General features: G+C 35.9%; 1 protein-coding gene across 1 annotated transcript in view; it reads left to right on the plus strand.

Moving 5' to 3' along the window:
• The window catches only part of PTPRD (protein tyrosine phosphatase receptor type D), a 369891-nt gene that overhangs the window by 130349 nt on the left and 213666 nt on the right, over positions 1–25876 (plus strand). Inside the window, exons 3-4 of the mRNA XM_063422525.1 lie at positions 8042–8187; positions 12310–12451. Coding sequence (XP_063278595.1) covers positions 8042–8187; positions 12310–12451 — 288 coding nt within the window. The remainder of the gene's footprint in view (positions 1–8041; positions 8188–12309; positions 12452–25876) is intronic.

Consider the following 25876-nt stretch of genomic DNA (forward strand, 5'->3'; position numbering starts at 1 on the left):
ATTTTGAGGATTTTAGTAAGATTGAAATACTTCTAAAGCTCATCTCTCTAGTCATAACCCAGATACTCCAAGTCCGTAATTGAAACTTGTAGTGTCTTGTTTATTCCTACCTTTCTTTTGGAGCAAAAATCTTCTTGAAAGAGATCAGCTTATCTGGCATTTTAAAATTCACTGCTTTTACTTTGCACATGGAAAAGGAGTGTCAGCTCTCAGTTACCAAATAATTCATATGCAGTCTGCAGACATTAAAATTTGAAAAAGAAGCAGCAGAGAGCTTTGAAGCAGAATTTCCTTTCGTTAAATTAGTGAATATGACAAGGTTATGTAATATTCCTGGGGGATAAAGTGGTGCACGTCACTAACCTTTTAGATTCAGAGGCTTCATGCTTTTTATTTGCTGCTGAAAGGAGGCTTAGTACTGGATTTACTAGCAAGGTCCTCCTTCTGACTCAGGTAAATTAAGTCCCACCTAGCTTTTACATATACTTCTGTGATAAATACTATGTGTATACACAAGCTGATACCTATTTTGTTTTCTGTTGTGCATTTGAACGTGTGCTTATGACTTAAAGGCATATCTGCAGCTGGGTTAATATAATGAGCAGTGGTTAATAGCACTGGAATTCCTATAGGCATGGGAAAAAAAGGGAGAATTCTTGCCCTCCTATGCATTTTCTGGATAGTGAGTATTACCTAGTCATATGCCTGCATCTTTCAGTGCTCAGGTTAGTCAAATACTAGAACCAAACTTCCTGATTCTCTTTTCTTGGACTCCAGTGTAAACCAGAATTTTTGTGTAGAAGCAACTGAAAAAACCGTGGAGTAAGTAAGGGGACGTTTAGAAGCAAACATACATGGCTTTTTTTCCCTGTAGCAGTATTTAAATGAGGGCTAAACTTTGTATTTAAGCTAGTGCATATGCATTGATAGCTAAGTCTGTGCACCCAACTTGAGGAATGAAGGCAGGAGGGCATGGCTGTGGGAGGTTTCTCCCTTAGTCTGATCATCTGTGAGACTGACTGTGATCGTTTGTAAGCCCTGGCTTCTTGTTAGGCACAGTATTGCTCTGATAGGGCAGTAGTGAATGATTGGTCCAAGTTTTACACTAAGTGTCCCAATAATTTGTCATGAAACTAGCTTAAATTGTTAGTAGGTTGCCTGCAACACTTTTAATAGGAAAAGAATCAAAAAATACTTCTTCAGCGTCTTTCTGTTGCCATGAGGTTTTTTCCTGGTGTGCCGAGCGTTCGTGTTGAAGGAGAGATGTGCAGTCTCTCACGCTCGTTAATGTAAACACTGGCCATGTTTTGCTGTCTTTCATGGTTTACATATTTCTAGTTGGGAGGAGAAAGGTGATTGACAGTTGGCTTGACCAGTGTGAATTGGGAGGTGGGAATTCCACACTCCAATCCATGGGCATCATAGTAAATGTATATAAGTGGTTTTGTAAATAAACCTTAGGGCTTCCTGCTTCCTGCCCTGCTCTGCTCTGCACCTAGAACTGTGTCTTGAGTCTCACTCTTACTGGTCAGGCCCCGTGGTGATACCTTTCTACTTCAATTATAAATGTATTAGTCTATACTATTAGTAAAAGGCTTTTTTACAGGTTTTTCACGTAGATTCTTCTAATTTGTGAAAGCCTTTTTATTTCTCTCAGTTACTATAGCTAAAAATGAACATATGTGTGTGTGAATGATACTAGCTGGCAAATAAACGTGTGCTGCTGTCTGTGTTAGTTCATATACCTTTCATGTCCGTAGGGCTCAGATAATGTCTTGTCTCTAAAAAAGTATATATAATCCACAATGAAATGGACTGGTAACAAGGTTTGCAGAGCTTAGAGGTACACATTAAATACCTGCTATTTTAACATTAGACTTTCTGGAAAATGTAACCTGCCTATTGTACTTCTGAGGCCTTACTTGTAAGTCTGTAATTTGACTTTGTATTTCAGAGAGGAGTGAACCTAATGGTCAGCCTTCTGACACTACATTTGAAATTTGAAAATATAAAAGATAGGGTTGACTTCATATTTTCCTTGAGACATCAGCGAGTGATATTTTTATTTTTTTGAGCTGCTTACTAAATATGTAGGGTGGATATGCTCTGGCAGATTGAAAGTTGGGAACTGGAGATGACTGCTAAATTGGAAAAATAGCCCCAAAGAACCAACCAGAAGCTTCCCTTAAAAACCAGTCCTTTGTTCGGAGTCCTTTTGCTTTTAGAGAAATACATGTAACAGAAAGAAGGTGAGGAGGTGGGTGTTTCATTTATATTATCAAGATTTTATGAGTATTGTAGGGGTAGTTTTTAAGAGAGTGCTGTGCTGCCTGTGAAGTAAAATAGCTTGATTTCCTTTACCCAGACTTTCGGGGAATGCGTGTTTCCACCTAAAAATATTTTCTGTGAACCAAATGCATCAAGATTTTCAGCTGGTCTTCATTGTCACGGTGGAAATGCGTTTAATAGTTGAAAGATACAAAACTGATAATTTTCATTCACAGGATAATAAAACTATTCAGCTGCTCAGTATGATGACATCTGAAGATTGTGTTGTTGCTTTTCTTCTGGGTGAGGGATGATAAGGCAGGTGCAGTTTTAAGAGGTTCACAGTGAGAAACAAAAAATTTGCGGCTTGTGACTGACAGACAAGAGCTTTTAGGAGCATACTACTTGTTAACTTAGCTTTTCTCACATAGCCATAGATTCCTCTGTAAGTTCAGGTTAGAATTAAAGTGAAACTTGTAAAAATGATCAGTCTAACTGATGTCACAAATTATTTCTAATGAGTAAATTAGCAGCTAAGGTTGTATATAGGAGTGTTTTGAAATTTCTATGAAGTACTATGTATATATAAAACAGTTTTTTAAATATATTAACTACTGAAAGAATTGTGAAAATAATAACAAATCATGTAATTTGTAATGTATCAATACAGTATCAGACTGTGATTACATGCAGCATTTTCCTGTTTGTTCATCTTTACCTGGACAAAAGTCTTCACACCTTCACCATCACTAAATATAAACTATGGCCTTTTTATTTAGAATATATAGCATTTTCTCATAAGTCTGTAGAATACAATGAGTGTTGCAAAATGGGAAATGGGGTAAATAAAGGGGTTTGGTTTGGTTTGGTTTGGTTGGGGTTTTTTGTGCTTGTTTTTAAATTCTGTTTGTTTTTTTACTGTGTCAGAAATTTCTGAGTGTGTAGTTTGACATGCAAAGAATCAGTGCAGAATTTTTCACTTGGAGTGAGTCCAGTTGCATACCCCCTGAAATTTTATAAGCTAGACCAGTAAAACTATGTTAAGTGAAAAAGATTCTTGTGGTTTTATGTGTGGCAGACCACATTGTTTACTCTGCTCTCAACCTACATTTCTGAGTCTGAGCTGAAAACATTTCATGGCAACAGTTGTGATTGTCATCTTCCAACTTTTATTGGTAGAAAATGAGTCTTTATAACTGAAAAAGTTGCTGTAATTTTAAGGAGCCTCCTCAAATATGTGTGAATTTATAAGCAAATGAAGCATTTGAAAGAAATATCTGTGCATTTTTAATTTTTTCTGATGTCTTCATTCAACCTTGCTATATATACTTACAAAGGATATACAATATAATATGATTTTGATAATTCTATTCTGATCTGATAAACTTTTTCATCTTCCAGGCATATGATGAAGTTCAGTCCTAAACTGAATTCTTTTTTACACAGAGCTTTCATACACCCCAAACAGAGAATCTAGAAACAAATGTATTAGGGTCTGCATCCTCTGTATATCTTGTCTATGAGACATGCTGAGCGAGCTGTAGTTGGACTGCAGACATCCTGTTAGCTCTCACTTTAAAGAAGGTGAAGTCTTATCCTCGTATTCACCTGCTCATTAGAAGAGTAAGTCCATAAAAATGTCTCTACTCAAGAGTAGTTTGCAATAGCTTTGGAAAGAAGTCGTAATTTCAAAAGTATTTTGACACGTTTTGAGTGCAGACGAAAAGTATAATGTATCCTTAAAGCACAGCACAGATAACAGAACAGCAACTTTAAAGCAGATAATTCTATAACATGATGAAATGTAATTAATTAATTCCATTCACTCTTTCGTAATTCTGCTTAAACTTTAGAAAGACAATGTGGAGGCACAGAAGGGAAGAAAGAAATGTCTTATGCTCGTGCCAGGATATTCAAATGTTCCAATCAAAATGAGTTATTTTAGTGTCACGTTAAAAATATATTTTATGGAGCCATAATGTGCAACAAAACTTAACTTCTGTCTAGATTGTGGTAAACCATCTCTATTTCAAGAGTTCCTGTGCCCCCTGGGGGGACCACATGACTGTTTATTGAAGCATCAGCCTAATTTCAATGGGATTAAACTCTGTAAAATGAAAAAAGCAAGCTCAGTGTATTTAAGGTGAGCTAGCAATAAATTCAGTTTGCCATTGTATATTAAGAGTGTGATTTGCAGTGGTTTAATAGTTGTCACTTTGGTTTCTCAAGAGTCCCAGCAAGAAGTGCAGAGTAGCAGATGGTGGGAGCCCTCACGTCTTGAATGACAGACCCACTCCGATTTTTTTTTTCTTTTTTTTTTTTTTAAGCTTGACAAGGTATAAGAATTCACTATTAGTATGAATATCTGAGTGGGCACTGGTAAATAAGCAAGCAAAACTTGGGTGCTCTTGCATTTAAAAGATAAGACTGCAGCAATTTTTATGGTGCCCTCAAGAGAATTTAGGTACAGAAATATGAGATGCTGATTTTAAGTGAACTTCACTTATTTTAATTACACTTCTGTTATTTTAACTGTATTTATTGATGTTACCAGGGAGAGTTCTAAAAGTGCTGAACGACTCTTGTACCATAGCTGATAACATATTACATCTTTTTTTTTTTGGCAGATTTAATTGCAGTGGAAGGTTCCCATATAGATTGTTGGTGTGCTTAATGAACTGTGATGTGGAGAGTTTTTCTTGAACTATGCACTGCTGTTGTTGAGGGAGATCGAAAATAGTTGTCAGTTCTCAATCAAAATTGCCCTCATGTTAATAAGCACAACTGTGTGTACAGTTTAATTGTGTTTGCTATCAGAGTGCCTAGCAGCTTAGGTCACAATCAATGTCAAGAAACTGACAACATTAATTGTGGAGATAATTTGTGTCAAACCTTAATTAACAACCTTTATAAAGATAAAGGCAACAAATACTACTTTTCATTTTTGCTTGTGCTAGGTTATGATTTCACATACCCTTTCACTGGTGGTGGTTGCTTTATGTGTAACAAGATTAATGTGTTGATTGAGTAAAAAAAAGGATTGCATAATACTTACCTGTCTCTGTGGCAGATAATTTTATAAATTTATTTATGTTCTAATAATAATTTATCTTCTCTGATATCATATGATACCTGAAAGATAACTGGCTTACATCCAATATTACATATTGGAGAAGAGTTGTGACAATGTTTTTAATAGGAATTACCTATGTAAAAAGAAGCTTTGACCTGATACGTCTTATTTTTTTCAGCTAGATTATAGTCTAAATGAAAGACAAAGATCACTCCAGTTCTGTTCTGTACTGGACTGTGAAGCTTTTAATTGATGTAGATAATAATACCTTAAAACCTTTTTTCTTGAAAGATATCCGTAAGTTGAAAATTGCATTATGATGTACAACTGCCCTTGTTATGCTATGTCTCTAGTGCTACATGGTTAACAAACAACAGCTTTACTAATTGGTGGTCCAGGAAAAATTCACATAGGATGGCAAAAATACTGTTGTTCAGGTAGCTGGAGCCCTGTTAAGTATTCAGCCCTATTTCTGAAACTCCACAATGTAGATAATAAAGCTCTGCAGAAGCTAGTATGTAATTTTTGAGAGGAGTCCTGGCAGTTGTAGTCCTATAATGTATTACCAGATTTTGGATAGTTCTGCATGAAAAATTTGCTGGAAAACTGGTTTTACTCCTTAGGGCAGTTAAGTTTGGTGAAAGATTCTAGATACAATTTATTGCTATGTGTGCTATTTGCTGCCTGTGAGCTACTGTGCATAGTTACTCTGTGCTGTTGGACTTCCTCATGAAGTGTTTCTCTTTCTTGAAGGCTGGGGTTCGAATAGTGAATTCACAAAATGTCAAAAAAAATTTAAAAGAGAATGGCAGTGTGTCATTTTTCGCTTGGTGGCCCATGATCACAGCTTGTGCCACAGAATGTCAGTGCATCAGATTCAGTCAAGTCTCTTTACGTATCACAGTGCTGAGTTAAAACATACATAGAAGGGGTTCAAAGAGAGCAGTTTTGTTGAAACCCAGATGCTCTTCATCAGAATATATTTTTGTCTTTTTTGTGGTCCAGACGTAAAGCTTGTAGCTTTGGAAAGGATTTCTGGTTTTTTTTCACTTAAAGTGTGTTTTATTTGCTACAGTTTTGGCAGTTTTTGACATCACAGAAGTTATTTCATGATTTCCCCATGGCAGTAGTGGTACGCTGTTTTGCCGAGATGTGCTCTTGCAGTTGGGTTTGGGTACATTTTCACCAGAAAAATTAGCAGAATGGATACTTCTAGGACCCTTAAGCATTCTGAAATGTTAAAAACTAACACATTTTCTTGATATTTCTATTAAAGAAAGAGCATGTAGATTTTCAGGAGCATTATATTTCTTAAATATGCCCTTTTTTGCATTAGGAGTAAGGTAAAAATTTCCCCCTAATTTCATTCTATAAGATGGCATCTTGGCATTTTAAACTATTTCAGAATTTTTTTCCAGTGTTGCATAGATGCATGACAGTAGTCTGCTGGGTTTCCTATATTCAAATAAACATGCTGGCAGGAAATGATGCCTATGGAAAGAACAGTTTGCAGAGTGAGGAATTAGACATCAGAACTGAAGAACAGCAATGTAGAAATAAAGATTAGTACAGTACAAGTACATACTTGTCAGAACTAAGAGAGGAAAGTGGAAAAAAAAAGGGAAGACGTAGGAAACATAAAGGAGCTGACTACTGATATATGAAGATGAGAACAAAAATGAATTGCAGCAGATGCTGCAAAGCAATGGAGGATGGCTTCATAGCAAGGACCTAGGTTTTTTACCACTTATTGTCCCTAAGTTCTCACATCTTATCATTTAAATCATCATCTGAGCATGTATTGTATCTTTAGAAATTCTTCTGCTAACAAAGACATTGATGTAAAGATTTACAGGATTTTTTTCAATATTTTTGTTCTCTGTTTAGGTGTTATCTTACAGATTTTGATATTTTATATTTAGAAGTCATGTATTGTGTTGCTCTAAATTTGAAAATTTTGTCTCACCACAAGTGAAATAATAATTGCAGTTTGTTGTAACACCGATAAAGGGGACAAGAGTAATGAATTAAAATTTTCCATACTTTCCATACTTTCCATGCTTCCAAAACTGTTTCTCCTTTTCTCTCCCTCTCTTGTTGTTGCAGTAGTTGGATCTTTTTTTTAGTTTTCCTTTCTGACATAGTAGAATTTGGGAGTGAACAGGATCTATACACAAAACTGTGCTCAAGCATAAATCTCTCTTCTGTTATAGTCCTTTTTGCCTAGACTCTTATTACTCAGTAATTTTCCTCTGCCATGCAAAATTACAAATGCTTTCTCCTAAATGTCACTGGTTTTAATGTCTCAAAGGTGAGCATCCTGTTTTCATGACGCCCTGTGATCATAGTATCAAGCAGCGAATCATGTTATTCCAGTTGATTAATACGCTCATTTTGCAACAGAAGTCAAATTGGATTTTTTATTTATAATGGTGATAAAATGTGTGATCTTATATTCTGATGCCATCAGATTTTGGTTTTAATATAAATTTCACTAGTAAAATCTAAAAGTACTAAAGGCCAAGTAATTTTCTTGGCCTTTAAGGGCTTTTTTTAATAATGCTTTCATTTGCAGGTGAATGATATCACTGGAGAAACAAAGCGTTTCCTTCTTTTTAAATTTTGAAATCTTGATGTGAGTTTCTAAAAAATTATGTTTTGTGCTTGGATTAATTTGGTTAATTTTTTTGTTTGTTTCAGCACCACCAAAGTTTACAAGAACTCCCGTTGACCAGACAGGAGTTTCAGGAGGAGTCGCCTCATTCATCTGTCAAGCCACAGGAGATCCAAGACCTAAAATTGTCTGGAACAAAAAAGGAAAGAAAGTCAGCAATCAGAGATTTGAGGTATTAGGTCCATTGTTCTGTTCCTCTGAAAAACATTTTATTCCAATCTTGTTTTTAATCACACTGTGTGTGCTTTATTAACAGTGATTTAGCAAAACAGACTTGACTATCAGGGATAATTTGGTGGGAATAGTCTCGTGAAGATTTTCATTTTGAAAACTGGTTAGGAATAGGACCATTAAAGAGAAAGCTGCTGTTTTCTAAGCTAGCGTGGTTGAACTGAGGGACTCTGTGGTGCCTCTGTTCAGCTTGCTGCCTCATGAATCAGCTGTGGGGACATCAGTTGAGCAGTGACTACTGTCCCCAAAGAGCAAACCACCTCCTTTGGTGACAAGGAGGTGGTTTGGCATCAAGCAGACACCTTGCAGTCTTTGGCTGCTTCTGCTGCCACAATTCCTTACCCCTATTGAGGAAAGAGATGAAAGGGGCACTGTATTCCTGCTGCTGAGAGGAAAAATAAAACTTGCTTGATTGCTTATGATTATTTTCTTAATAAATTAGGAAAAGGATTGGAGAAAGATGTTTCTCTCCACAACCTTCAGTTAAAGAAAACTGAAAATAATCTGTTCAAAGAATTCTGGTGATTTGGGGGAAATATGAAAAGAAGTATTATTCTTTCTTGTAGTGGCAAGAATAATTAGTGTCACATATGGGTTGACCTTTAACATTGAAGAAAAAACTCAGAAAACGGGGGGAAAGCTTTTAGAAGAGATATCAAAACTGGCACTAAGAGTGTATAATTGTCTCTAAAATGTTTTCAGTGTTGGATAAGAGACTTCTGTTTGCTTAAAAACAACTGTTCAAAGATTAGTGATTTGTATATAAAACAGTTGTGACGTGCATTTTTTGAGCAAATGCAGTTATTAACAACTGACTGAATATTAAAGTCCTCTATATTAATTGTATTAGCATTTGTGAACATTGCTTGTCCTGGTTTTCAGGTTAGATCTTTTTAGAAGAACTACATTTTTCCTATAAACCAAATTTATTTTCTTGATTTTTGGTTCAATAAATATCTAAAGACATTGAAATTAGCTCATTAACCATTATAATTTCTGGCTTGTATATTTACTACAACATGAAAAACAAAATCATTAATTTAAATGTTACCTCCTAGTGCCAAAAACTGTTTGCACTTTGCAGAGCATATGCAGAGCTGCAGTTGGCTAGAGGGATTAACATAGAAGTTTTCCATAAATTCTACACAATTTATCCTTTTCTGTTCACAGACTTCTCATTCAAAGTGAATTCTAAACAGAGAAAGACTGTGCATGTATATGTTTACTGTTTGTTTTTCTGTAATATGTCATGGTTTATTTCCTTTATATATTGCTTTCTAGGTACCTGTGATCCTTTTTGTAGGGAGAATAAACAAAAATAGTTTTATTTCCATAAAAATTATTTTAATGTAACTATTAAAAAAACCCTTAAAATGTTTTAAAAATTAGTGGACTGTTGAACAAACAGTTATTGCCAAGTAAGATGGAATGTATTTCAAAGAAATAGATGACACTTGCCAAGTATTTTAAAATTTTTATCATGTCCACTGAGCAGAACAGTTACAAAGTGTGCATACTAAATCATTATTTTAAGCAGCTTTTGTTCCTGTTCAAAGTAAGGCCATTAATTCATGCCATTGAATCTCTAAATAAGAAAAGAACAACAGTAGAAATGAGATTCAAAAAAAGATATATGAAACATTTGGGAAACAAGAAATTTCTGAGATTTGCAGCTGAACCAATAAGAGAATATTTAGTTTGGTTTCTTTTCCTCTTCTTTCACATTAATATTTTGGATATTTCTCTGAGTTACATAATGATGAAAGACATCAAAATGTTTTACTTGAATACCTGTCTTCATATAGTACATACAGCTGGAAAGGATTCTAGTGGTCCATCTTATCCACATGCTTTCTCAGGGATGCTGAGGGTTACTTTTTTATAATTTAATGAACTTGGACAGTCTCCTACAGGGTTTCATGAAACTTGTCATGATTATTTGTCCCCACATGAAACCAGAACTCTTTTGGTGCAACTTGATGTATGTAGCATTTGGTTTATTTTCTCTCTCTTGACTGTTTATATATTTAAAGACTATTGTCATTGAAATTTTTTGCTCAATGGCTAAATCTCCCAACTTCTTGAGAATGGCAGTAAAAGCAGGCATTGCTTCTGAAATCAAAATATACAATAAGACCTTGAGGGTCTTCGCTATTAATCTTCCAGCTTTTATTTACATTGCAGATATAGACTCGGAATGAGGATTTTTTTACTCCTCTTAAGGAGTAAAAGTTAATTCAAATAATAGGAATTAACAAAAATCTGATTTAAGTTACTGAGAAGTCCTTCTCAGAGGAACTTAAAAAGGAACAGAAAAGGGAAAAATAAAAGTTAAAAATTACATCATTCTATCCTGTGTGCAAAACTGCTTTTATTAAAATATCTCTGTCATAAAAGAAATAAAATCTCATTCAGTAGATGGGAAGAGTTAGGAGTTAACTACCTGTGAGATGCAAGAAAGGGGAGAACTCATAACATGAAAAATAAATCCCTTTTATGATACATATTTTTGAGACACTAGACTTGAAACTTAATCTCTGCAGCATTTGCCCAGTCCAATCTGCTGTTTTCAGTGTCTGTCCAGATATGTTTATTCAGCATTCAGGTTTAAACAATAGCAATTACTCTTTTTTAAGAGTGAGCATTCAGATCCTATGCTCACATTTTTATCTGTAAATTGTTAGTATGACTGCATAAAGACTGTGGAATTTTTCTCTCCCTCATAAACGTCAATTTATCAAGAATTCTAGTTATTCCTTTAATTGTGCTAACATCAGGCAGCTATTTCGTCCTGTCTAGATTTGTTTAAGGCAATGGCTTAACTGAAAGAACAAGAAAAAATAATGCATCCTTTGGGCTATCAAACAAATTCAGTATCAAAAAACCCCAAGGTTTTTATCTTACTTTCACCTCTCCCAACACTAAGCAGAAACTGAGCAATTCCTACAATGAAAACAGTGAGATGCAGGGCATATTTACGATCATTTCTAACCCTGGACTTGGTGTCTCTCTTACTGCATTCATGTACAGAGATCTCTTAGGTTGCTTGTGTGAAAATGAGATAGAAAGACACAGATGTGCAGATAGGCATATACGTAAATCATGTTCTGTGTGTGTATATATATACAGATAATAATTATTTTTTAGAGAAAAACAAAAAATTGTGACTGTCCTTTGTTTAGAAGTGCCATTTACCTGATGGTAGTACTGGTACCTGTCACTGATCTTTAAAATTCCTTTTTAAGAAAGTCAATTATAAAGATTATTGCTATTATTTATTTTTTAAGAAGGTTTTTCCAGGAGCTATGAAGTATTGCAGTAGTCACCAGTATTAGATGTGATTCTGACTGCAGATCAAGAGGGAAATAGTATCTGTTCAGTGAATTTTCTCATATAAATTATATTACTTCTTATGTGATTGCAATTTCAAAACTAAATCTTAGAAGTTTAGCCATATTATTTAGTCTCTTAAATGATCACTTTGTTGGATAAATTTACCTATTTTGTGGGTTAAATACAAAGCTAAACTGAGTTTTTGGTTGAGAAGTTTGGTTTCATCTTTTTTGGTTCAGAAATTGCCGACAGTTTTTTAAGTGTGGAGCCAAATGAGTGTGTAAGCTGCACTCTGTGAGTAGAGAGGGAATATAGCTGGCAGCAATTAAAATGAATATGACTGTCATTTGAACATAGAGTACTTTAGCTAAGAGAATTGAGAGGTGTTTGTGGTGAACAGAATGAGAGCATTAAGTCACAGCCTTCTTTCTTACAGCCCTTGTTTGCTGATTTTTTTTTTGTTTGTTTGTTCATTTGTTCTTTGTCCTGTAGTTCTTGAAGCTATATTAAAGTGGCAACTGAGTGAGTACTCAGGGAACAGCAATACGTGTTCCAAGTATTGCCACTTAAACATTTTCCCATATGACTGGGATTTATCGTGGCACATGAGTTTGAAAAACAAACCTGTCTCTGGTGACTTGAATACCAACAGGCCACTGTTCATGAACAGATTAGCTGAGGGATAGGTATTTGTAACAACATCTGTGACAGCTTTTGTTTCCTTTTATAGGTAATAGAGTTTGATGATGGATCTGGGTCAGTTCTCAGAATACAGCCACTGCGCACACCACGAGATGAAGCTATTTATGAGTGTGTGGCTTCCAACAGTGTTGGTGAAATAAGTGTGTCCACGAGACTCACTGTTCTACGTGGTAAGTGCTTTCTAAACATAACTAAGTCACTTCACGGAGCTCAAAGTTCTACACTGTTGTAATACAGAGGATTCTCTCTGACAAAGTTAAATACTGTTCTTTACAAATGGACCTTACTATAGTCCCAATGCTGTTCATTATGAACTTTTTTACATAATACTTGACTACTGTGTTTGTGTCTTTTGACCATAAAATGGTGATGGGAGTATGTAGTGTATGACAGAAAAGTGAAGAAAAGAGGAAGTAAGTGAAACAGGACTGCCACACAAAACAAGTTATTATACCAATTACTGCTCAAGACAACCATGTTATGAATGCATTTGGTTCACATTTTAGTGCTGCCCTGGGTATCTTAGCTTTTTTCAATCAGCATTTACACAGAAATTTGCTCAATTAACAATGACCTTGAAAAGGTGCATGAACAGTTTTTAGATGAGATTAAGCTACTGCCAGGTTTTTCCTGCAAGAGACAATCATATAAAAGGTGAAAGGTTCTTCCACTTCAAATATATATCACCTCAGCCATATTACTTCAATATGAAGTTTTTGAAAACAGTAAAGGAAAGATTGTTTCAGCTCCGTCAGGGGTGAGGATATTAATGTAGTGCCAAGCCTACTGTCTAAATAATACAGGGGAGAAAATACTAGTAGTCAAATGACCTGAACATTTTGTTTTGTCACCTGAAATGAATAGACACTGGGTTTGGTGACACTTCATGAAATATCATACTCTTCAGCTTGCAGGGCTGGCTTTATGACTGAAGATAACTGTCTTGTATTTTGATATTACAAGGCATTACAAGGTTTGCAGAATTACTGGGTGCCTATTTATAGGAATTGCAGATGATTAAAGAGCTTTACAGAATTTGTAAATTCTGTAATTTACAAATTTACAAACAGAGGAATTTACAAATTTACAAAGTTGTAAATTTACAAATTTACAAACAGAGGAAAATTTGTGGAATGTGTAATTGCAATTTTTTTTCTTGATCATCTAGCCCAAGCAGTATAGGGTGACAAGAAGATTTCTTTTTTCATATTATTCTCTGAAGTTGGATTTTTACTAGAAAAACAGAACTCTGTAGTTTTATTAATTTTAATCATTACAAACAGTTCTGACTTTAACGCTGGAGACAATTAGCAACGCTATGTGAGTTATATATCAAGTAATAATAATGTCCTAAGGACATACATTTTTTTTAGAGGAAGTCTGATGTAAGCAAACCTTTTCAGTATTTAAAATTCTTACCTCTAATGCCATGACTTTAAAATGCCAATCCTTTAAAAATTCTTCCCAGTCTAGTCAATGAAAACAGGAAGACTGATAGATTGATGTTTTAACAGCACCATAGACCTGTTTTTAAATCCCTAAGATAAGCTTTGCCTTTATCAACTGATAGAAGCAGTTTTTATGTACAGCTTCCACAATGTTGAAAATGAACATAAAATAACATTTTTATATTCTATTAAAATTTTTGCAAATTTAAGGGAGATTGGGAAGAGGGGCAAGGAAAAGCAAAGAACAGTGTGAAAACTCAGGTGGAAATAGTATTCTTTGTCTTCATGGTTTCTTACAATGTATTTACAAGATTACTGGTCATGAAATGTGCATGTGTTTTGAGGGAGAGTGCTCTAAATGGAAGTTCTCATTTTGGCTTTTGCAGAGAAGCAACAGCCCTCATATCTCTCTACCAAGGACCACAGCAGTTGCAAATGGTAGAGGGGGTGTCTGAGTGTCAAAACTGACTGACTGTGCAATGTGGTCTGTTCCTTTACTGGTCATATTGATTATTAATCAATTTTATGTAAGGCATAGGTATACCTTTGCTGCCTATTTTTTGCATGATAGTAAGAGCAATAATAGTGGCTCAGTGCTCACTTCAGACAACACTCGTATTGCATCGTGTTTTAAAGGAATACATAATGATACGCATATGCAAATGACTAATAAACAAAATATTATTGGTTATAAAGTTAAAATTAAAATAAATTTCAATTTTATTTTTTTTCATTAAAATCACTGAAATATAAAGATTGAGTACCATATACAACCATAATTCATATGGCTTTTAGAACTGCTGAAATATATTTGCCCCAGGAGTAGATTTATGGATTTAATCTGAAACTGGGAACGTACAAGAACTCATGAACATAATATGACTGTGGATTTAGATAAAGGGGTAACAGCAAGAGAAGGCAAGGAGCCTGCAGAGAAATAGGGCATTGTTAGGAAGTTTTGGTGGGGTTAAAATTTTGAATTGTTAAAAGTAAAATGGTTTGCTGTATTAACTTCCCAAGGCACGGCATAATTCAGTGTTAAGGGCATTAGGCTGGAAGATAATTCTGTTATTGCAAAGCCTCTGCTTTGCAAACTTACACAAATCTTTGTACAGTCTGCAACAGTAGCATTGTGGAAAAACACTCCATTGATGATGCCTTTTTGGGAAGGACTGCCTCTGCCTCATGTAGGTGCTGAGGAATGTAGGAATAAATATGTATTATAGATGTGAAGAGGAATCAACTAGATTTAATGAAATACGAAACAGAGTAGAATGAGTTGGATCTGTGTTGCTTATGCTTTACTCATCCCTGTAGTATGTGACTCTGGATTGCAGAAGATGCCTACATAACTTTCATATGTTCTTCCGATTATTCTGAAATGGTTCTATCACAGACAGAGCTGGGTGTGTGTGCCTCTTGCAGTGTGTCACCCAGAGGTGGAAGTCAGATTTTACTCACAATTCAACCCACAAGTGTTGCAACCCTAATATGGAATGTCAGTGATATCAGGGTAACTCCAGGAGCAGAAGTGTCTACCCACGTGCATTTTGTTTGATTATTCCGCAAATCCCAGCTTGACTGCTGCAAATAATTTCCGCAACATGGAACAGCAACAGTTTTGCTGATATATCCGTGTCTTCACAGTTAAATTTGTCAGTTTTTCTGTCTGTGGCCATGTAGAGTAACTAGTTCATGCATTAGAGATGATACCATGTTTTGTTAGGTTCCTGTACTGTGACCAATTCTTAGTATTTGGGTCTCAAAGAGCTATGAATATAAATACATTTTTAGCTTCAAGGTGTTAGAAGTTTACAGTGTGAGAAGGAAGAAGGGCAGAAAAGGCATCTACAGATGGTAACATTTCAAAGCCTTACCAGAGACAAAATATTGTATCCTTTTTTCTGTTGCTAGAGTAAATCAGGAAACATTCCAGGCTAAACTTGCACTTGTTAGGCTGAATATTGTGAGAGTCTGGACCAAGAATTAATGTCTGAGATAACTGGAAACTGCTTTTGATTTTCTGTGTATAAAGAAGTTGGCTGCTTTCCAGGACAGATTCACCCATATGAAAACATTGAATTTGAAGGAAGACAAGGCTTGAAAAGAGAAGTCTGGAAGTTCCGTGTCAGAGACAAGGCAGACAAGAGGAATCTGTGCTATTTATTTTGGAGCTCTTTGTTTTGAAAGTTTGTGCTGAGAACCGTAAGAGTGGAACAGTTCTTTGATTCTTTTATTTATTGGTGCTTAGTACACATGCCTTTCTAGCCAAGAATGTCAGTGGTGTCCTGGAGTTTAGTAGGAAGAGCATTGCCAGCAGGTTGAGGGAGGTGATCCTCCCCCTCTACTCAGCCCTGGTGAGGCCACACCTGGAGTGCTGTGTCCAGTTCTGGGCTCCTCAGCACAGGAGAGACAAGGAGCTGCTGGAGGAAGTCCAGCAAAGGTCTGCAAGGATGATGAGGGGACTTGAGCATCTCTTTTGTGAGGAAGGGCTTAGGGAAATGGTCATGTTTAGCCTGGAGAAGAGACCACTGAAAGGAGATCTTACCACTGTCTATAAGTAACTGAAAGCGCGAAGAGGATGGACTAGGTTCTTCTCAGTGGTGCCAAGCAAAAGGACAAGAGGCAACAGGAGGAAAAACTGCACAAGTTCCATCTGAATATGAAGAACTGCTTTAGTGTGGAGCTAACTCTGCAATAGACTACCCAGAGAGATTGTGGAGTGTCCTCACAGAAGACTCCACAAGAGCTGTCTGGATGCAATCCTGTACAATGTGCTCTGGCATGACTCCTCTTGAGCAGGGAGGTTGGACCAGCTGGTCCCACTGCAGTCCCTTTCAACCCTACCTATTCTGTGATCCATGTATAAGCAATAAAAAGAAATAAAGTTAGGATCTTCCTGTACTCCCCAGACACTGGAGATGAAATAGCTTTCCCTTTACTGTCCATCATTTCATGTTTAAGCCACCTAAATCGGATTTTAAATCTTGCAAATGGTGGGTATCAAACATTTTCCTTCCTTGTAGATCAAGAGTCATATACAAGTCTATAAATTGTTCAGGAAGGAAGAAATAGGTGCTTCCTTCTAGTAAAGAAACCAGCAGCAACTGAAATTCTGTTCAGTTAATTTTCATGAATCTAGCTTTTCATTAAAAAAATATTATTCCTTTATAAAGTTTTGTCATGACCCTGAGGGCATCAAGAAGCCTTAGCGTGAACTCCTACTAAGGCATATGAGTAAAGCACAAAAGTGTGCAAGTTTTAAGTGAGGATGTAGAGCACAATACATATGTTCTAATGTTGCTCCTGTTTGCTCTGTTTTCCTTGTTGTCTAGAAAGTAGAGAGAGAGGCTAAAACCGGCGTTCATTCAGAAGGGAGTTTGTTTGTCTTGACCCATATGTTTTTTCTTGTTGATTATGTTGATACTCTGCATTGCAAAAATACTGACATAGAGCATCGGTATACCATAGGCAGTATCTAAGCCTGAAAGAAGTAAAATTTCTTTGTGAAGTGCCTAGGGTGTTTATTCCTTTTTATATTATTAGAAACCAATCGATTCAATGTCAAACATTCACTGCTGCATAAAATGAAATTTAAAAAAAAAAAATTACAGTGTTCCCCTTCCATTGATACAGATATTAAGGTAATAGTGAGAGATTTTTATGAGACTCTCAGAAGTGCACAACATTTCCACATTAAAACAAAAAAACCACCAAAACTAGACAAAAGCAACCAACAAACAAAAAAGACCCTCAAACAATTTCAAATCAGAGACGATAAATCCAAAGTATTACAGGTTTTGTTTCTGCTGCTAGCAATAGATTCAGTGATAATAGAAGCTCATTTCTGTATTTTCACTTTATCCGGTAGTACATTATTTTGAAGTAATCTGTCATCTGGGACAGGTATCTCAGAGGGCATAGAAATCAGACAAATGGAGTGGCACAGCTGTAGTGTTGGAAAATGTGCAGTGGAATGTCTCTCATTTCTAGACAAATGGGAGGAAGGACTGTACATATTCTGGATATTAGCTGCACAGTAGGAGAGATCTACTGTGTTCCACTCTGAACTGTATAAACCATGTACACCAGTGTTTATCTGAAACTGTTTGCTGTATAGTCACAGTGATTAACGCCAGGTGGTTGCTAGTAGGACAGGCTTTTGAAAGGGGCATGAAGATAAATAATGGAACTAAGAAAATACCTGTGCATGAGCTAAATACAGTGGAAAGACATTTATCTCAATCATATATTACATGATAAGAGTTTTAGAAAGCCAAAGGAGTATAATTTCTCAAAACTTTGTGAACTTTCAGTGGTCATGCTATGTGTAGCACCTTGTGGTGGGAACTAGCACATGTATTTCATGTTTTTATTAAGCCTTTTTTTGAAGGGGAACACTCTTGTTCCTGCTGAGAAAATGCTACTTTACAGTTTATGCTGTAAAGCCTCTCCTGGGTAGCTGTGCAGGGAGGATTAAGAAATGAAACACAGCTGCTTGAAAATCACACAAACGGATTTTGTGAAATAGTGAAACAAAAGGAGAGGTAGCCAACAGAACTTCAGCTTAAAAAAACCCTTACAGACAATTACAGAATGGCATGCAGATTTCTTGGAATGGCTTATGAAGTAGTAGAGAATTAGAAATATTTATCAGTAATGTTATAAACTATTTTGAAATATTTTCTTTTGGTATGCAAATATTATTTTTGAAAAATAAATATTAGCCTTCAATGCAGTACAGTTTTAAATACTTAATAGCTTCTTGAACTTCATAAAAATGAGGTGATTACATTTAACTAGGAGCCAGAAAAGGACACAAAAGAATAACTAAATACATGTCTCATAGTCTATAGCTTAGTTTGAAGGTACTGTATGTTTAAGTTCTGTTGATTGCAAGCATGAACATGGTAGTGGTTTAGAAAGTGCTGCACCTAATAAATTTTGTAACAATCAGTAAACATACAAGAGTCTTTCAAGGTCTGTCTAACATACAAGGGTATTGAGTTCAGCTTTTAGGTATGTGCACTTGAGTGTGCTGATGTAACAGGTATCTATTTTTGACTTATATGTAGTTCTTCAAAACGTTATAATGATTTATTTAATATATAGGAAAATGAATGAATAACTGCTATAAGTACTGTAAGAAGTTATTTGCAAGTGCCTCAAGTAGTGTTTCTTATGTTCAATACTTTTTAAATATTTCCAGTCATGTTTCTGTATGCAAAATTTATCAAATACATTTTTTCCAATCAGGGAATATTTTGGTTCTTTTTTTTCCCTTGGTTTGAATTCTACAAATCATCCCTTCTCTTGCACACTATTATGTTGTAAATGACCCACTACAATTGTGAATTCAAAGCTAGTCCTATTTTAGAGAAAATTTGGGAGGGAACTTCCAAAAGGGTCCCTCTAGAAAGCAGATTCAAGCAGCCCTTCCCCCTACTGGTTCGGTAAAAGATTTCCTTTGAGAAAAGTGGAAAAAACTATTTATTTAACAAGCAAAGTATTCACAAGCATAAAAAAATCGGATAACATGAAACAGTAAAATCGGTCACTGTTCTGAAGAGATGGCAAATTCAGAAAGTCCTTGTCAATGAGCTCAGCTCACTCAGTCTCTCATCAGTCCCTCCTGCACTGGAAAATGCTGTCCTGGGCCCCAGTGGGACACAGGTGTGAGCTCCTGGTGTTTTTCTGGGTTTTCAGTCCAGAGCAGACTGATCAGTTCCAAGAAAAAGAGAAGCCACAGTCTGGGGAACTTCTCTGCCTCACCTAGCTAAAAACTAACTAAAAGCAAAGGAGAGCTCTCTCCTGGTGTCTGTGCTGCAGACAGCACAGTCCAGGAGAGGGAATGAGGGGGAGCAAGTGCAGTTTCTGAGAACAAACTGTGCACTTCTTCTCCCCATCTTCTCTCTCAGAACCAGTCATAAAGGTGCAGAACTTAATATCCAGCCTAAACAGAACAGACAACTGGGGATACAAGCATCATAAAGTCACCCCAGGACAACATTAGAAAGCTTCTTGCAAAAAGCAGAGATGTCACTTTAGAAAATCTGTGAAACAGCAGTCCCACATTTCTTAATTATCATTGTAACTTCCTGTAGTCAAAACTTAAATCAAGATTAGGCTGATGTAAGTTCTTCAAAGATGTCGTAAGAAGGTGTCCATAGTTATGAGATTTTTTTGACAAATCTGTCCTAACTTCTTCCCTTCATTTTTTTTTAACCAGTGAAATTTAATTCAGGTCTTTGTTATCCTATATATTCTTTTAAGATGATTGATTATTCAGTTGAATTTGCTTGATCAACATACATGGAGAAAATTTTTCTGCTGCCAGTTACAACCTATCATGTCTTTGCAAAAGGTTTATTTTACTTACTTCTAGTTCTCAATGAATTTCACATGTCACTGAATTTCATTCAGCCAAATTTCTGTTTTACATAAAACACTGTAAAGTTACCCAGCTCAGTTTCACATACTTGTACATAGGATTAATTTTATTTTATGAAATATTGTCAGAAGAAAATGAATTATGCGGCAGTAGGATGTTCTTAAGAGACAAACCTTGGCTTCAGATCAGTAATATGGGTAGATGATATTGTATTTGTATTTATTGTGTATATCCATGCAAGAAAATAAACTTACAGGTGATAGTTCATAAAAAGATGTCTCACAGTTGTGATCTAAGAAGAGAAACTGAAATAAAGCTGGACAAAAGCAGAGCAGCTCTGTTTAGCTTGAAAGAATTCTTCATTGACGGTTTTGGCTAAGAATGTACACCTGTTAAATACTTCCAGACAACAGCTAAGTGACCAATTTTAGCATCACCCTCGTTTAGGTATTCCCATTCTGCTATCTAATGACTGCATATGGAGTTACAGACATTTTTCATAGCCACAGTGAGTATATGCTGGCTGCTTGTAAAATGCAAATTAAGCCATGGTGAGCAGATAAATTTTAAAACATATTTGTTTTATACTTTTTTTCCCACTCATTGATACCTATGATGATTCAGTCCTTTTTCACAGATGGTCTTCCTTACATCATCGGAAATCTCTCAGAAACAAATGATAGTAAGAGCAATGGGAAAGGAAATAATAGGGAGAGGAGTAATATTTCTCCTCCCAGCAGAATCAGTATCGGGTTGTGTAAGATCAGAACTAAAACATGAAATATCCTAACAACCATGGCCTGCTATATGCAATAAGGAACCAATTTGTTCTGGTTCTTCAGACCCAGATTGAAGCAGCATACAGATGTGATATTAAAAACTATCTTTACAAGAAATGGTGAAGCATTACTAAAAAACTCAGCTGTTAGCTGTTCTGAACAAGGAAAGCAGGGTAGCAGGAAGAGTATACTTCTGTGCTATAATTTTGATATTTTGTAGTGCTGTGTGCCTATTTTTAATACATATAAAATTTAACTTCTTCTATTTTCTTCCTGGATGTAATGTAGTTCAATTTAAATAAAACTGTCATCCAAATTTGCTTTGTGGTTCTTTTTATCTACTTAGAAAATGGTGAGCCATTTGTCTTTTTTGATTAGTTAAAAGAAAAAGTGCAAAGTATTTTTTCATACACCAGTAATTCTTAGAATACAGTCACTTTTCCTGGGTTTAGTCATTATGCATGGATTTAAGGCCTTTGGCCTTATGTAGAGTGCTGCTGGCTCAGTATCAGGTGTTGAGATTGTGCAGGTTTTCATTGCTCAGTGGCCGAAACCCATTATCGCAAATGAAGCCAATGGAATAATGAAATCCAGTGCAATTAATCAAATGCCATGTTTCCTGTTGTTTGTATAATCTGTGGCCTCAATTTTGGATGCATTTTACATATCTGCATGTCCACTCACTTAACAAACTCTTATGATATTAATTAGCAGTGTGATTGTTTAAGTCACACAACACGAAAGTAAAATTGACAGAAGAATTCTAGGCATGTTTTTCATGTCATTATTTCATACTGATTTTTAAAAGTGATATAATTCTAGAGATTTTCTGTTTAAGGAGATGATACGGTGATTAGTTGCTCCATTCCTGGCAGTGTCGTCCATTCCTGTAAGGAGCCCAGTGGTATTAGCCACTTGATAGTTTCAGCTTAATTGTTATCACAGCAAATCTTTGTATGAGATGTCTAACATAGCATAAGAAAACCAAGGCAATTACTAGAAAAAGGCATATATTCATATAGTAGGCTTGGCTTCATTTTTTCAGGCTAGCCTTTTCTGTGAACATTCATGTCTTACCAAGTGTACCATTAGTGTGACAGAAATGTTTGCTGAAATGTAGGATGTGCACTAGTGTACTGAGGTGACAGTAAGATTAAATACATTTTAATGTAATAAGTGCTAATCTTCAAATACAGAAAAAGCCCAGTAAGAATGCATGTTCACATTAGTAAATTAATTTAGAAATTAGAGAAAGCTTATGTAATACTTCAGCTTGCTTAGCTGGGCTGTAGGTCAGATTTTATTAAAATAGTATTCATTATTGTAATTCCTAAGTTTTCAAGGATTTGACATGGGAAGCAAAAACTAAAATGAAGAACACATACTAGAGTATTCAAAATATTTTTGGCAAACATACAGGCATCAAAAGGAAGATGAAATTCAATGGACCTTGACAAAACAAAAATATTCTGTTTATTAGAACTAGAAATGAAACATTCTGAAGCAGCGACTTTCAGTTCATTCCACAAAGGAAAGGAGGTTTTGTTGCATTAGTATGGCAGGAGGTTGAAAGAACTGTGATTTAAGTGGCTCTGCTGGGAGGGAGAAACTTACAAATACTCTAAGGCTTAGACAGGATATAAAATCCTGGTATAATATACATAACTTCAAGTATTTTTGGTGCTTGGTTTAAACTGATGTAAAGTCCTGCACCTGGCTTACCAATGTTCTATTCAACTTTGTAGCAAGCTGCAGTAAGTAACATCTCGCTCCTAGGTCAGTAGCAAATGAAATTTCTTCACTTACAAATGAATAAAACATGCAAATTTTTGTCTTATGTCCACAGCAATTTAAACTATTCTGTTAAAATTATTTACTGTTACAAAGAATATGCTGTGAGGTAAGATGTTAGATAGTAATAGTAGCATTTTAGCACTTTTGTGTATATTGAATGCGTCTTGTGACCTACAATGTCAGTGCATGCTTAATATGACAACAGCAAAACAGAATAATGAGGTAATTCTTCAAGTGGGAACACTTCAGTAAGCTTTTCAGTCAAATGTAGTCAAAAAACACTGATTACAGCCAGGTGTGTCATTAGGCTATTCAGTGTGTCTGAATCTTGGCTTGTGACACTGTTCTTTTGTAACATGTATGTATTTCAGGGTATATTAACAATGAATAGGCAAATTACTATTATTACCTGAATTATTTTTATTATTGTTACTACATGAGCCCTTTACATATCTGCCAAAGGTCTCTTGGGAGTCTGGGAAGGACCCTGCTGATTGTAAACAAGCCATTATTTAATTTACATGAAGTGTATGCAGGAAGGCCCAGGAAACTATAAATATGATGGTTCTAGTCTCATTTTCTGGGAAAGATTGTACTGTGTGCCTCTGGAAGGCACTTAAAGAACAATGTAGTCAACATTAGTTCACAAAGGTGATTCAGCAAGGCCCTGCTTACCTAATTTGATATCCATCTATGATATCCTCCAAGTGGATAAAGGGAAGGTGGTGGATGGGGCTTTTTTTGGATTTTAGTAAGGCTGTCCCTCACAGCATCCTTCTGGAAAGAATTGTCCAGTTGTGGGATGAGAGGGTTCACAATGCTGTGGGTGAAGAACTGGCTGAATGTCAGAGCTGAAAGGATTGTGATGAGTGGGGCTATATCTGGCTGGCAGCCATTTACCAGGGGTGTTCCTCATGGATCAGTTTTAGGGTCAGTCCTGTTCAAAATACTTACTCATTATCTGCATTTGAGAGAATGCACCATTTTGTATCAGAAGTTTTGCTGATGGTACAAAACTGTGAGGTGCTGTTGACTCTTGCAGAGTGATCTTGCAGACTTTTCTAGAGGAACTAGAAAAAACACTAGAAAAAGATTAATGAGACAAGACTTAAGTTCAAATGCCAAATTCTTCACCTAGAGCACAAGATCACATTTGGGGAAGGGCGACTGAATAGCAGCTTTTCAGAAAGGGATTTGGGGCTGTTGGTTGACATTAAGCCCCGTGCTGAGTCAGCCCTGCCAGCTGGGAGGGCAGACTGCATCCTGGGGTACATCAGGCACAGCATCACCAGCCAGTCCAAAAAGGTGATTGTCGCGCTGTGTTCAGCACTGGTGTGGCCTCACCCTGAGTGCTGAGTGCAGTGCTGGACCCCACAATTTATAAAGGGTATTAAGGTCCTTGAATGCATCAGAGCAGGGCAGCAAAGCTGGGGAGAGGACTTGAAGCCATGTCCTCTGAGGAGCAGCTGAGCACTTTGGGCTGCCATAGTTTAAGGAAAAGAAGGGTGAGATCTTACTGCTATCTGCAGCTTCTCAAGGTGAGAAGTGTGAGTGAAACGCTTATGCATCTCTAATATCTAGTGATAAGGTGCTTGGGAACAGTTCTAAGGGGCATCAAGAGAGATGCAGGCTGAACCTGAACCTCAGAAAGTATTTCTTTAACAAGATAGTGGAACAGGCTTCCTAGAGAGGTGTCTTAACCCTGACAGTGTTTACGAGGCATTTGGAAAATGCCATTAATATTGCTTTAGCTTTCAGTCAGCCCTGAAGTGGTTGGGCAGTTGGATCACTGGAGATAACTTCAAAATGAAATATTATATTATATTCTTAATTATAATATTTACATATTATATAATATTAAACTATAATAAATATTCTTTGACATTAATTAGAACAAAGATCATTTAAAGAAGAATGCTTAAAAGTTTGGCTTCAAAACTCATGTGGTTTTCAATCAGCACAAGTTCTTACTTTGAACATAAAATCATCTTGTTCTTTCTATGCTCATTCATATTCCCAGCCTTTCAAAAAAATTGTATTGGAACATGATAGCCATATTTTTGCATCCTGTCTCACTTGACTAAGTACTGTTCTTCATTACAGTGAATATTCTTGTAAAGAAATCCATTTTTTATAACCACTGCTATGAATGGCAGTTCAAAAGTACATTTTTTAAAATAACTTGAAAGTCAGTGTGCCTAGCTTAGTACCAAGCTCAAAAGCTCATCTTAGCTCCCATATATTTCATTGTTTCACCTGTTGCACTGCCATGTTTTCACTAGGCCTGTAATTTATTTTCATAAAATATATTGTCTTAAATGGCATTATCAGCCTACCTGCTAAGATAAACAAATCTGTGTAGACAACTTCTATCGTAATGTTCACACGGAGATTTATTTGGGTTTTGGCTGTATAGATAAAGAAGTAGGCTATCTGGGAAACCCTCTTCATTATACCTGCAGCAAAATGACTTTCAAAGAAAGCGAATTGAGAAGCTGAAAAGTTGCCAGGTTGTTTTTTTTGTGGGTTTTTTGGTGGGGTTTGTTTGTTTGTTTGTTTGTTTTGTTTTGTTTTGTTTTGTTTTGTTTTTTTGCAAAAAGCTACTGTCACTTGGAACTTGATTTATGGCAAGAAGATGAAGCCAAGTGCAGAAAAGCCATTAGTAAGCCCAAAAGCAATCATTTTTTGTTGTGCTGTGTTACATATAGCAGACAGAGGTTTGAGTTGAGAATATGTTCAAGTCAGTGAAAAAGCAATCTTCTTTGCTGGACTTCAGATCAGTCAAAACTTGAGTTTGGTCATTAGTTGCAAAATGTCAAAACCACAAAACGCAATCAGAAAAACTTCTAATTTCATTAACATTTTTCAAACCTGAAAAATTAAATTTAATCTTACTGGTAGTTCCTGTGATGGTACCAAATGCTTCTTGTTTCTAAGGAAACTTACATCAAAACACTATTTGTTGGGGTGTTTTTTGTTGAAGTCCTGAAACAGAGGGGTGAAGGGAGAGTGATATTTGTTGTTTAATAAATGACTGTGTAAGTAGATATTCTTAAATGTGGCCTCATTTTCACGTGAATGTACTATTCACAATGTACCTTTTGGTTCCAGCAAAATCCTCCAGGATCTTTGGAGTTCCAGAATCTATATGATTTTTGGCACTAATACTAGCTGATAACTCAA

The sequence above is a fragment of the Prinia subflava genome, chromosome Z, assembly GCF_021018805.1.
Source record: "Prinia subflava isolate CZ2003 ecotype Zambia chromosome Z, Cam_Psub_1.2, whole genome shotgun sequence".
Classification (NCBI taxonomy): Eukaryota; Metazoa; Chordata; class Aves; order Passeriformes; family Cisticolidae; genus Prinia; species Prinia subflava.